The following is a 13,637-nucleotide window of genomic DNA, read 5'->3' on the forward strand; positions in this document are numbered from 1 at the left end:
AATATGACTGTTTTGTTTTCTTTCTTCTTGTTTGTATTTATTTTTTTTAAATATTGAATGAACTTTGCAAATCCGTTGCAACTTACTTATTAATATGTGTTAATTAATTTATTATGAGTTAAATTAAGTACCTACTTATCCCTTATAAGAAAGTTCAGTAAGTTCATTCATTTTTTTGCAATTTTTTGAAGTAGCAAACGTATTTAAAATTGTCGATAGATTCGATACTTGCCAACCAGCGGCATTTTTTGTCCGGATGACGGGCATGATGCTGTCAAAAATCATTTTCACGCCGACCGCCGACGTCAGCCGCTGTGTTGTGAAACCGGATTTTCTTCAGCACCCATTTTTTATACATGTAAGTACAAATTACTTCCTTGTTGGTTCATTGTTAGTAGTAATATTTTCCTTTGTAAGGCACACATTTACGATACAAAGGTTTATTGTGGATCTTGTTCACATCCTACTAAATATCTCGGTGAGTGGAGATGTCTAGAATAACGCCGCTTCGGATAAATGCTTCTCGTGGCCGTGGCACATTAAGTTGAACTCTAACCTCACGATTATTTACCGCAAAAGCAGCGTTTCTCCAGTTTTTCTTCATTCAGTAAAAGTAGGTAGATTTCAACTATTCGTCCGGTACCTACAAGGTTATGAGAATGTGACTACGAAGCTTTTCTTTTTACTGCAACACGTAGAACTTATTATTTACAATAGGTATTCTGATATTCTCTTTAGTAAGTCAAAGTCCATTTACTGTTGACTTCCAGGATCTTAATGTTAGCCATTATATTTCTGTTTAAATCCAGTTCTCCATAAAAACATGATTTTAAGAAATGGGGTATTAAATTGTATTTTTGAATCTAAGGTGAATGATGCAAGATCAGGCAAATGATAGGAAACGTCTTCGCAGTGAGTCGGGTGGCGAGGTCAATGGGAATGTAGCGAAAAAGTTAATACTCGAAAGGTATGACACCTCGGTGTAGGGTTCTGCATGAAATGATTTGCCACTCATGCTACTTATTAAAGTCTATGTAAAATTCAATTATTGATATTTATTGAAGGACAATCATAACTTAAAATCAATTTACTGTTGAATTCATAGTTATTCTGTGGGTACAATAAATTATAACTTATTTTATTACTATTTTTATTCAGCTTGTTATTTTCATGTATAATTGTATGACTGAAAGCTATGCATGTTTACTACTTAGTGCATGTCCGTTAAATATTGTTTATTATAATAATTTATGTTACTAGTTTAAAAAACTACCCCCGAACTTAGTACTTTTATAAATGTGTTTCGGTTACCTCTTTCTTTTATGAGCACCTTTGTTTTACATTTGAAAACTATACCATTACAACTTCACTATGATTTAGTATTGTGCAACAAAGTGATGTCACCATTCTATTCAAGAGATAGATTACATTGTTATGAAGTGTATCTTGACAACAAGCATTAGGTGTTATCATCATGTTCAACTTGACACTTATGAGAATCTATTTTTTATTTTTTGTTACCAATTTAACATGGATTCTGGGTCACCATATTCACTGAGCCACATAAGATTTTATTAAGTTTTATCTGCAGTCAGCCAGCATCTTCAATCCAATTGGATTAAGCTGTTTATTGGCTAGACAAAATTTTTACTGGTTAAAAAAGAAGCTTTTTTGAACACATTTAGAATTTAAACTTCCAGAGTCAATATTGTTCATCTTTAATGATGCATACTTGCAGTTACTAAATCATGTTATGAAATTTTTAGTATAATTTTTATTTATAATGTTATTTTGCCACCTGCACAGTGCTATCCAAATTGTCAAGTCAGCTGCAAAGATGTCGATGGAGCACAAGTGTTACTGTCGCGGAGACGAGGTCACGAGCCTGGACCTGAACAGGCCCGAGCACCTTATGCCCATGATGAGGCCGTTCTCCATGAGGTTCCCTCAGTTTTATTATTTCCGTATATTGAGTATTTTGTAGTTCGTAGAATTTTATGTAGTTTGAGGTAATTAGTAATTCTGGAAATTAGAAAACAATAGAAAATTCAATTAGTTGAATTTAGAGTATGGGAAGAGGGTACACAAATAATAGTGTTTTCTGCTGTATGAATCAATGAAGGAGATTTAGAATAATCTTATTGGAAAAAATATTTTATAGTAAGTAAGTAGTTATTTTAAAAGCATTATGTTTTTGCAGTTAATTCTTCTACCGTTTTTTAATTATTACTTTTTTCAGTTAACTCCTTTACTGTTTGAGATGATTTTATTAAAACTGCAGACAGAAAATATCTTACCTTATTAACAGACCTTTTAAGTTTGTTATTTTTGTACATTGGTCACTTTATCCTGTCGTTTCTTAATTGGTTTGACGTCACGGCTTCAACCTTGAAACCATTCTGCCGATGCCATATTGTTCCGCTCTCACAGGTTTTATTCAATTTATCGATTTTTTAAGGTATCGATACCGATATGACTTAGGTACTTATGAATTCCATGGCCATGTCCTGCGCTGCGGGACGTAGGTATGTAGGGTAGGTCCCTTATTGATTTTTTCAGTTATTATCGTCAATATTTAACGTCTTTTATTGAGTGGGTTATTGCTGCATAGCTTCGGTTATGAAATACTTGCTGAAGGTTTCATTTCCAGTTACTTAAACATTTTAGACTACCGTCTCCCTCACCTACTACAAAATGCAAAAGTCGGTTAATAGGAATCCGAATTGGAATTGGAACTCCGCAGTTCAATATTTTTCCGTATCATTAATGAGACACCTTATAAAATCGATTTTCTATTGAGGCCGCATGCACGTGTAGTAGGTAATAGGTGTCATTAATTATTACAATACATACATTTATCTATCAATCACCTCGCTACGATGGTATTAGACTCATCAAATAAATAGGTAGTCGCGTTTAAAATAAGCACGGACGAAATAACATCAAGTTAAACGTTTTAGGGTCGTAGGGTCTTGTGCAGTGGTCATAAGGGTGATTTTGCGACCAAACTGCATAGTGTGATGTGACTGATGTGCTATCGACAGACTTAATTCATGATAAGTGATATCAGCCACTACACGTTGATCTTTGGTCGGACAAGGTGTCACAGCTGACACCTGACAAGCCTTAACTTTGATGATCTGAACGTTATCGGCGTCTAGACAGACGGATTAACTAAATGTAGAAATATATCAGATTAGATAACGCTTTCCGGTAATTAAAATAGGGTGTCGGACTTGGAACTTAGTCAAGCGTTTTTGTGGTCGCGTGGAGTTACTTTGTTTCTTAGTGGAGACTCGCGGACTTACTTCGTAAGTGGGTACATTGGTACATATTGACTGTTCTCGAGTTTCTCGTATTCTTTATCAGTTGTAGTTACTGTAGTTCTAGTTAGTTATACAATCGTTGCGTCATTTAAAGCCAGCTATTTAACATTAGCGGTACATATTCACTCACAGTTCACCAGTTACTTTTATGATACACTCGCACTTACAGTAAAATTAAATGTTTCATTAATTCATCGTTAAACCGTTATCCTGTTTCATATTTTTAAAAATACTGTAAGAATACTCTTTGTTTGTGGGAAGAAACCAGAGAAAGTGTGGGAATAAGTTCTAGATGTCATCGCTTTATGTGTCGTTAAGATTTCCATTCAAGAATTACATGCCCCAGATCCCATCAGCCAAACAATGATGTGCGTTTGCAGTCAGTTTAGCTTTTAATTTTTTACAACCGGTTTTGATACCCTTGAATCTGTGGGTCTAGTTAGACAAAGTGCACATTATAATCGCAAACCGGTAGAAAAGTGGTCGAAGGCCTTTTTTACCCGACTGCACCAGAAGGAGGGTATGCTTTTTACCCGACTGCGTTGTATGGAGTTAATATGACGGATTCAATTTGAGCAAAAAGTGCAACTTGTCCAGGGGGGCTGGAATAATAATTGTTAAACTTGAATTTAGGTAGTTTCTGTTCAAAAAGCGAGTTTCATTATGATTAGGGTTGCTAGTAGTCTGAAGAAAATGAAACCGGACGTGATTTCCCAAAGTTCGGTTACTTAATTAGGCAATCAAGTCTGGTTTTCGGAAGACTCAGCAACCCTGGTAATCATTGTCCCTCTCACCTTCCCAGACTCACAAACCTGGAGACGATACTGGTCAATATGTTCTCATGCCGGATGCTCACGGAATACCTCTACCGGGGCAACGGCAAGTTTCTTGTCGGCCTCTGGAGAAAGACTAGCACGATGGACTACGAAGTTCCCATTTTGGACACCAGGCACTTGCCGGAATCCTTAGGAATTGTTATTAGGTCTGATGAGTAGATATTGGTATTATTGTTCCTCAACCAAGTAGTGTAGGTAATTAAACGGTACAAAGGTAGACCCTTTAGTGGTTAGAGTTAAGGATCAAGTATTTTATCGCCCCTTTTTGTTTGGCCAAATCTTACATTACGTTGGTTGGTTGATTCGTTTTGTCTTGGTATCATGACATTTAAGTCCATTTTCATTTGTGACTCCTAAACACAAGAATGGAAAGCCTGTGATAGTTCAAACATTTTGTCTTGCATTGCTTTATAGTTGTGAGCTGCATCGTTTTAAAATATGGACTTTTTTAGTGATGACGCAAACTACTTACTTGACAGTTTATTAGTTATTGAATACCAATTAACAACGCGTTTTATCTCTCACATTACGTAAAATATTTATCACTCAATATGTTCTCGTATTTGACATTGTTTACAGCGATCAAGGACGTTGGACATTACTGAGAACAATCATGTCGTTTGTCTGTTTGTAAATGCGGAGCATAATATTTGTGCTGGGTTGTGTTTTGCGTTTTCCATTTATTTTTAAACTGAAAATCTACATGAAATACCTGACTTATTAAGAATCTCGGAATTTATGTGGTTTTTACTTTTAGTGCATTAGGGCCCAATTCTCCAATGTTATGAAAGTTTTTTTTTTCATTTTGAGGTAGGTTGATGCAAGTAATTAAATAAAAGTACCTACAATGAACACATTAGAAGATCATTGTATGCTAATTTCACCTGAAGTTGGACTATTATGTAGGCTAAGTAGGTAGTTAAGTGGTCGTTTTTAATTAGTATTTTACAGTTATTAAAAGTTTAAGAATATGATTTCAAAACGCGTCTAAATATGGTGCCATAGTGTTGAGCTCGATGTGCTATCAACTGTAATGTCAAATACATATCTGCATTTTTCTGCCGCCTCATGGCAACTGAGTTAAATTTGAATAGTTAACACGTAGGTGATAATCAAATATTCTAACTGAAGTAGGTGAATTTACCTATTGTATGCCTTATTAGCATATTCAATTCTATTATGTTTACCTACCTACTTGGGAAATGTTTCACAATGTTTACGCCATTTGATTGATCTATGATTCAGCTTCAGGTATCCTTTATTATTTCTTTCTCCACTATTCGTTACTTAGGCATCTTCTGGGCAATCTTGCTTTACCATACAATTGCATCTACATCTCTCAGATGTAATTGTTATCGAGCGCAAGCCCATACTGCTACATAAAAATACTTAATCCTTGTGGATTTTAATCTAAGAATTACCAGAACGTTTGTATTGTAACCCACTTAAATATTAGATCGTCCAGTTGCAACGTAACCCACTTCTGTGACACTGTAGAATTGTAGATCGTCCAGTTGCAACAAGAAGGCCAAGTACCTGCCTACCTGGTGAAGTGACTGACATCCAACCAAGGTCTTTCGAACTTTGATTTCAGACGCTATCTTAATTAACATTAGGATCCAATTCCATACCTTCCACATTTCTTGCTTATAGCGGCCCTATCTTTATTGACATTGGATCCAATGCCACAGCTTCAACAAGATGATCCCTGGTGACGTCCAAATACACAAACAATTTCGGACCGTATCTGTACTAACGTTAGATCCATTTCAGTTTCAACAGGATGCCTCTGCAGCTGACCAAGCCCGCGCCCCAGTGGAAGACCACCGCGGTGGTCAACGGAGAGTTCAAGGACATCTCGCTGTCCGACTACAAGGGCAAATATGTCGTGCTATTCTTCTACCCGTTGGACTTGTGAGTATGGATTTATTTTATCTGAGAAATACTGAGAATTCTAGCTGCCAAAGAGGTCAATATTGACAAAAACATACGGATTTTTTATCCGAAATTTAGGAACTGGTTTCACCAGTAAAGATCGTATGTATTTTAACCGAGAACACTAACATTCATAAAGTTAAAGACCTATACAAGACATGTATATGTTACTGTAAAAGCTCGAACTACGGTTAATCTTAAGATTTAAGTGTAAGTCTTAGGATTTACCGACATGAGTTGGTAAATGTATGTATTTCTAAAAATACGACGATTTTTTCGAGCTTTTACCATTCGAATTCAGTATATGCTAGGTTTTACCTCTGTCAGCTGGTAGATGTTGGTTTTAAGAATAAAACAATGAGTAATCCTTAATTACTTACTTTCATCAACTACCTATTAGACAAAACAGGTACCTACATAGACTGTTTCCTTTTTTATTCCTTCTGACTCATTACCAAGGATGTTTGTTTTCGTAAAAGTTTACAAAACTTTTAATTAGTAAGATTATAACAAAAATGATAATACCATGGAGTCCATGGTATTATCATTTTTGTTATTTCGTCCATGGCATGAACGAAATGTGAAGTGGAAAAAATCGGAATTATAATAACCCAGCATTAATAGTAGCGCATACCTGTAAATATCATATCTAGCCTATTTAGGACACTGAAATTTTGTACTGCATGCCTCCTACTAATATTATAAACGCGAAAGTTTGTGTGGAGTTTGTTACTCTTTCAAGCAAAAACTACAGAACTGATTTTGATGAAACTTTACAGTATTATTGTTTATAACCCAGAATAACATATAGGCTATAATTTATGGCGATCTGTGACAAATTAAATTTCACGCGGGTGAAGCCGCCGGCAAAAGCTAGTATTTTATATGACATGATCTTACGTTGCTAAAGAAAAAACAAGGCAGTGACGTCATGGTTTGTTTAATTGTATTAAAATGAAAAGTGATGCCGTGGTCTTTTTTGTCCTTAAATTGTTCGTACATTTAACAATACAAAAAGGCTGCGCTCGTGTAATGCGTAGATAAGACCGATTTTTACCTGTCAAAAATGCTTGTTTTGTTTTTCAACATTTACCGTGCCATTAATGTAAATCCTAAGATTTACCAACGAAATGGTGGTAAGAGTTCGAATCGCAAACCTTTTGGGACATTTACCATTAGGAATTGGTAGATCTTAGGTTTTACTGGAATATCTTAGGATTTACTGCAATTCGAGCTTTTACAGTAACATATACATTCGAAAATTAGCAAATAATTTAGTTTATATTATGTGTAAAACTACAATCAAATCTTTTATCACATTTTTTATCGATAGATTCTTCAATAAAATCCTTATTTGACAACCTCTGAGAATACGCAATGTATTTTTATTGCAAAGATATTTGTCATCACTTCAGTTGAGACCGCTTCTTTCTTTTATCTACCGACTTACAATATACTTGCTGCCTGCTAGTAATGATCCCATCCCTAGCTAAGATTAGATAAAATACTACACAAAATCAATAGAAAAAAATACTAGAAAATCCTACCTATACCAGCATTTTATCCAAGTAGGTAACTATTAACTTTTGACCTCGATATCATCTGTAAGACCATTAAGGCTACGAATGCTAATTAAGTGCATTGTACTGTTAAATTAATGAATTCAACACATTGAGAATTAATCTCAAATTGGTTCTATAATGTGCATTGACCTTCAATTTACATAGCAATTGATTTAAAATGCCATCATTATGGTAAAGTGTTAACGTTTATTCTATTTTGCACCGTTTCTCATTTGCTAATTAAAATAATGCAGTCCATTTTCCGCTGACATTGTCAACATAATAGTATTAGCAGTGTTGCATGTCCTAGAGGAGCAATAAATAACAAGTGTGCTTGTGCTAAAAGGAAATGTTTGTTCTTTATGATAACACAAGTTACTATTATTACATTGCAATTTGAAAGGTTAAATGACATTTTATGGGGTTCATCATCATCATCATTTCAGCCATAGGACGTCCATTGCTGAACATAGGCCTCCCCCAATGCTTTCCATGTTGATCGATTGGTAGCGGCCTGCGTCCAGCGCTTCTCTGCTACCTTTACGATGTCGTCGGTCCGGCTTGTAGGTGGGGTTTATGGGGTTAAAGATCATGTTTTTGTTTATGGCTGATATCTGAAAGTGAAAACATCCTCAATTCCTCATCCTCAGTCTAATGCTAAAATCTACTAGTCTAATCTTATGTAATTACTTTTTCATCTTGTGTCATGTTGTTTCGTCACAGCTTGTTAGAAGTTGTTGAATGTTTTTCTTTCTATTCTTGTTATTGTGCCAAATGAATATTTTCTTAAAATATTTATTTCCATACCGTGTTGTATTACGTCAATAGATTGCCAAAACATTTGTGTCATTATAATCATAATCATAATCATTTATTTATTGCTTCATAAGTGTACATAGGTGGTGATCTTAAACTTAGTCTCAACTTTTGACCCTGTAAGGGTGTTGCAAATCTTGTATCGTAGGTACATTTACTAAATATTCTACAATAGTTAGTAATAATTAATATTGATAAATTAAAATCAATCGTAAGCTGATGTTTCTGGCCCATATTATTGTCCCGAAGCAGTGACTAACATAAAGGGCCTGTTCTCACTTAGGTATGCTTGAACCACACCAACGCGTGCAGATCGCCAACGCCGGCGCGATCATAGGGAAATGACAGGTCGCGTGAACTGTCATAGCTCGAGCGACGTGTCATTGGCCTTTGATCGCGCCGGCAATGGCGATCTGCACGCGTTGGTGTGGTTGAAGCTTTAGACGGACTGTCAGTTTTCTCAGCCGTCTAAGTGGAAACAGGCTCTAAAAGTGCTCTTTAAAATCCTAATTGCAGATAATAAATCAATTTTATTTAATTCTTCCAGCACGTTCGTGTGCCCGACCGAGATCATCGCGTTCTCGGAGCGAGCCGATGACTTCCGCAAGATCGGCTGCGAGGTCATCGCCGCTTCCACCGACTCGCACTTCACGCATCTGGCCTGGATCAACACCCCGCGCAAACAGGGTAAGAGACACATTGATATAGTCTGGTCCGGGAGCACGTAGAATTTTGTCCAATGACCCCAAGCTACCCATCCTTATCGCTCGCGCGTAATTATATTGCTGTCGCGACTGTGCGACGGACGCCCGCAGTGAGTGTGCGAGCGCGACAACAACATAATTACACGCGAATGATAAGGATGGGTAGCTTGGGGTCATTGGACAAAATTCTACGTGCTCCCGGACCAGACTATAGACAATAGCATATTTGTTGCAAATTAGCTCCTATTCCAACTACATGAGACATAAGATGCCAGTTTGTTTAGCTTGATGTGCTGTCTTCTGTACATGATTGATTGCTAAAGATATCAAACAAATATATTTTTTTACATTTGGAGCATAGACAAGTTTTTACCATTTTAAAATTAAGTACTGAATGTAAAAAACATAATAGGCAAGCATAGCAATTGCTTTTTAGACTAACCACCACCCATAGGTCACTTCAGTTTTTATCTTACTTTAAAAGCTGTTTCTAATACTTGCTTGCTGTTCTTACCATGTATGTGCCACCAATACCCATTTATGTTGCCCGAAATGGTGGTGCAAGCTATATTTGGGTTTACAATCACCCTGGAAAGGGTTTTAGTACTAAATAAATTATTTGATTTGAATAATTTTACATACCAATTAATGAGGGCTATCGTTTTTATACTTAACAGTTGGCACCCCTGGCGATTGACAGGACCTTACTCTACAGTGGCGCCATCTTGATGAGTGCAAATGCGATAGTCCTCCTACCACTTTAGCGCTCACCAGTTGGTGCCACTGTCTTCGCTACTAGCAAGTGACAGGACCTTAATCTACAGTGGCGCTAACTGGTGAGCGCTAAAACGATAGCCCTCATTATGCTGACAGCAAATGAGTCTGTCGATGTCAATAAAAAGATGCCCTCTGAAATTAACTAGAATCTATCCCAAATATCCCTACATAATATAAATATGTGAGAAACAATTTTTTAACATTTTGAATTGCGACTATTCCAGGTGGTCTCGGCCCAATGAACATCCCGATCATCAGCGACAAGTCGCACCGCATCGCGCGCGACTACGGCGTGCTCAATGAGGAGACCGGCATTCCCTTCAGGGGCCTGTTCATCGTCGACGACAAGCAGAACCTGCGCCAGATCACCGTCAACGACCTGCCTGTTGGCCGGTGAGTGTTGCGAGTCATTGTTGTGGCTACAGGACGTCCACTGCTGGACTTAGGTCTTTCCACATAATTTCCAAACGTCCTTATTCCTACCGCCACTTTTCTCCACCGATCTACCCGACAGCACTTCCATCCCCATTACTTAGATGGTTGGCAGTCCACAACAGTACGTTTCTCTAGAAACTTCCTGCTCCGTACAACCAAACTGTGGAATGGACTGTCGTCTGCGGTGTTCCCGGACGGATACGACCTGCAAGCTTTCAAGAGGAGAGCGTATCTTCACCTTACAGGCCGGCAACGCACCTGTAACGCCCCTGGGTCTGCGGGTGTCGATGGGTGACGGTAATCACTTACCATCAGGTGATCCGTCTGCTCGTTTGCCCCCTGTCACATAAAAAAAAACGTCCACCATCTGTCCACCTTAAGTACTTGGCCAGCCCTAGGATGCGCGCCATTAAAAGTTACTCACTTTTATCGAGACATTTATTCGAGTGTCCACAGTGGCGCCCGTGTGCGTTTCATATGCCTTCCATTTCAGAACCTTACTGTCCCATCGGCTGTCAGTTCTCCATGCTATATGCCCTGCCTATTGCCACTTCAGCTAGCTATTCCATCAGGCTTTATTAGCGACTTTAGTTCGTTTAGCTGAGTGAGATTAGTCGCAATAGTAACTCAAAATACAAAAAGTCGCGGAATAGTAGAAATAATTGAACGGTAAGGATTTATAATTCGTTAATATTTACACACATGAATGACCGAGCATTATTTTAATTGATCTGTTTTATTATAACTTATCTAATCAGTTTTGCCAAAAAATCCCTGAAACGCTTAATTTAACTCCTAAGGCGATTACTTATCGCATGCCATAATCATGATTACCCACAATAAAAGACTTACTTACAAATCAGTTGCTCATACTTAACAACTAAAAACTGTCGTCACATCACGTATGTGATAACGGGCCGACCTTCAAGATATACCTATAACAATTATATAGTCATTTACAACTCCATTGCGTGTGAATCATCCGTCTGATGCAATATAATGTGTGGCATAAATGAACGAATAAATACATGTTAAATTATTCAGTATTTTGTAGTTTGGGTAAACAATAATTTATTCTTAAGATTTTAATATATTTGTCATTTTACTAATTATTATGTTGTATTATACTAATTTCTGCCCAATATTACTTTATACAATTTTAAAATTGAACAGAAAATACAATTACCGAAAGTGTAGGTATTGAAAATAAAACGGATCTGTTTATAAATCTATGGATTATTCAGAATAATCACAGATGTTCAATGTCCAAAATAAAGGGAGTGTGCTTTGATTTCAAATGGTTTAGAAAAATGACAAACTTTCTAAAAATAAAACCCTAGCGAACAAAAGAAAATTATTTTGTGTGGGAACAGAAAAGATTTTGTTCGTATTCCATGTGATTAACCCTATTACATAACTAATGAGTTCTTTTATCAACTCCCCAGATCCGTCGAGGAGACGCTCCGCCTGGTGCAAGCCTTCCAGTACACCGACAAGTACGGAGAAGTGTGTCCCGCCAACTGGCAGCCCGGCTCCAAGACCATCAAGCCGGACACCAAGGCGGCGCAAGAATATTTCGTCGACGCCAACTGAGCAAACACTACATCTTTAACGCAATAGTGGAACGGGAGTTTTGGAATACGCGAAAGTACATAGTTGTTAATTTTAGTGCGGTGTCTATGTGATGGATTACCATTGTAAGAATGATTTTTTTTTATTATAAATAGTTTTGGAAGTTAGCGACTATGTACTGAGCTAGTATTTCAAAACGAGCCTACCAGTAACTTAGATGTTGTTAACTATTCCATTGTAATGGCTATTTCTAAACTTATTAATCATTCACTCAGAAGCGGTCGTCTTTTTGTATGAAAAGGTCGAATAGATTTCGAGTTCACATATCTATAACAACATCTAATTTAAAATTGTATTGACGATTGCATTTATTTGGAAGTATTTTAAATACTGAATAATTCTGTTGAACGGAATTAGATTTTTCTTATTGCATCGTCGTGGACAAAAGTGCCTAAACTGGTGAAAACTACTTTTCATTGAAAAAGTGTTTTAAATTGTTAGATACTTTTGCGTGGGACAGGAATTTATGCAATCGTCATGAGAGTAGTGTAGTAAATGTATCAGCGAATAAAATTTGCGAATCTCAGCGCAAATGCAGTCTTGACAATAGTAAAGACGACAATACCTCTCGCAAAGATCAGTATTTACCGAGATCCTGTGTTAACCTTGAATCGAGGCTGTAATAAATGCTATGTTTTACATGTTGGTTTTATTTGATTTATAAATAATTATCCATTAATTTCATTCCATTGAGTCGATATTAAAAGAGCTCAACATCACCACGCGGCCAACGCGGCTCCCCACTATATGCCTAAAGTGTACCCTCTGTTTCTTTGGACACATTATGCGGCAGACGTGCTCGTGGTAGGGGACCGACGACGAAGACGGTGGGCGGGAGTTTGCATCGTGGTGTCCACACAGCTTATGACCGCAGTCTGTGGAGGACTGGTCGCAATCCTCATCAGTGAGGGACCGAGGAAGAAGTAGAATCCATTAATTTATATTGCTGCTAACATTTTTAGCACTCATTGTTTAAATTTTTTTAATGACTCGTCTCAGCCAGGATTTGAACCCACGAACACTACGACATTTCGCTTCGCTTGCCGGGCGAATATAACTCATTAGCCTAAATTGTTTTTTTTTTCTCTCTATAGTGCACTGTGCACTTCTTTTTCTCTCCCTCTGTTCGCATGATTCCAAAAAAGTTGGACTCCTGAGAAAGTTGCTCACATCGCATCGTGGCATTTCCTCTCTGCGACCTCTATGGTCAATATTTCGAACTTTGTTGTACGTATACTGTCTATGATACGGTGCTGTTTGTGTTCAAATACACTAGGTAGCGCTGTGATTAATTGGTATTTGGTTGAGGATCCAGAAATCTGGATGGTGATAAAAAAAACGACAATCGGCATTTGTATAAATAATCTACAATTTGTATTAAAAATATTAGAAAAAGTTATTCAACTGAATTATTAACAACGGACGCGTTATTCCGGCACTTGTTAATATTCTGCTATTTACAAACAAATGAATTTATTGTTAATCCTTCTTTTGTTGATGAATAATAAATATCTCAGAACGGAATAAAATTGTGGATTAAACCTCACTTAAGAATTTTAAAAAATCAAGGACTTTGGGCTTCGCCATCGTTTGGCCACGGGATTTTTATTTTGA

General features: G+C 37.1%; 1 protein-coding gene across 4 annotated transcripts; it reads left to right on the forward strand.

The window, feature by feature from the left end:
• Window positions 1-249: 249 nt before the first annotated feature.
• On the forward strand, window positions 250-12,662 carry LOC135085426 (peroxiredoxin 2). 4 transcript variants are annotated; one of them, XM_063980228.1, is made up of 5 exons: window positions 250-358; window positions 5,936-6,076; window positions 9,023-9,162; window positions 10,181-10,349; window positions 11,837-12,662. In XM_063980228.1, exons 2-5 carry the CDS (start codon window positions 5,946-5,948, stop codon window positions 11,982-11,984), a joined length of 588 nt encoding a protein of 195 aa, XP_063836298.1. In that variant the 5' UTR covers window positions 250-358; window positions 5,936-5,945; the 3' UTR covers window positions 11,985-12,662. The 4 variants fall into 4 exon arrangements, with proteins under 4 accessions (XP_063836298.1, XP_063836303.1, XP_063836310.1 ...); XM_063980233.1 differs by lacking the exon at window positions 250-358 and adding an exon at window positions 3,206-3,311; XM_063980240.1 differs by lacking the exon at window positions 250-358 and adding an exon at window positions 3,231-3,315.
• Window positions 12,663-13,637: the final 975 nt, after the last annotated feature.

The sequence above is a fragment of the Ostrinia nubilalis genome, chromosome 2 (genome assembly GCF_963855985.1).
Source record: "Ostrinia nubilalis chromosome 2, ilOstNubi1.1, whole genome shotgun sequence".
Classification (NCBI taxonomy): domain Eukaryota; kingdom Metazoa; phylum Arthropoda; class Insecta; order Lepidoptera; family Crambidae; genus Ostrinia; species Ostrinia nubilalis.

Bases quoted from the DNA above. Each gene is read 5' to 3' on its own strand.
- LOC135085426 (XM_063980228.1), top strand. From the start codon at position 5,946: ATGCCTCTGCAGCTGACCAAGCCCGCGCCCCAGTGGAAGACCACCGCG. The intron at 9,163-10,180 runs GTAAGAGACACA...CGACTATTCCAG, and splicing joins CAACACCCCGCGCAAACAGG to GTGGTCTCGGCCCAATGAAC. The intron at 10,350-11,836 runs GTGAGTGTTGCG...TCAACTCCCCAG, and splicing joins AACGACCTGCCTGTTGGCCG to ATCCGTCGAGGAGACGCTCC.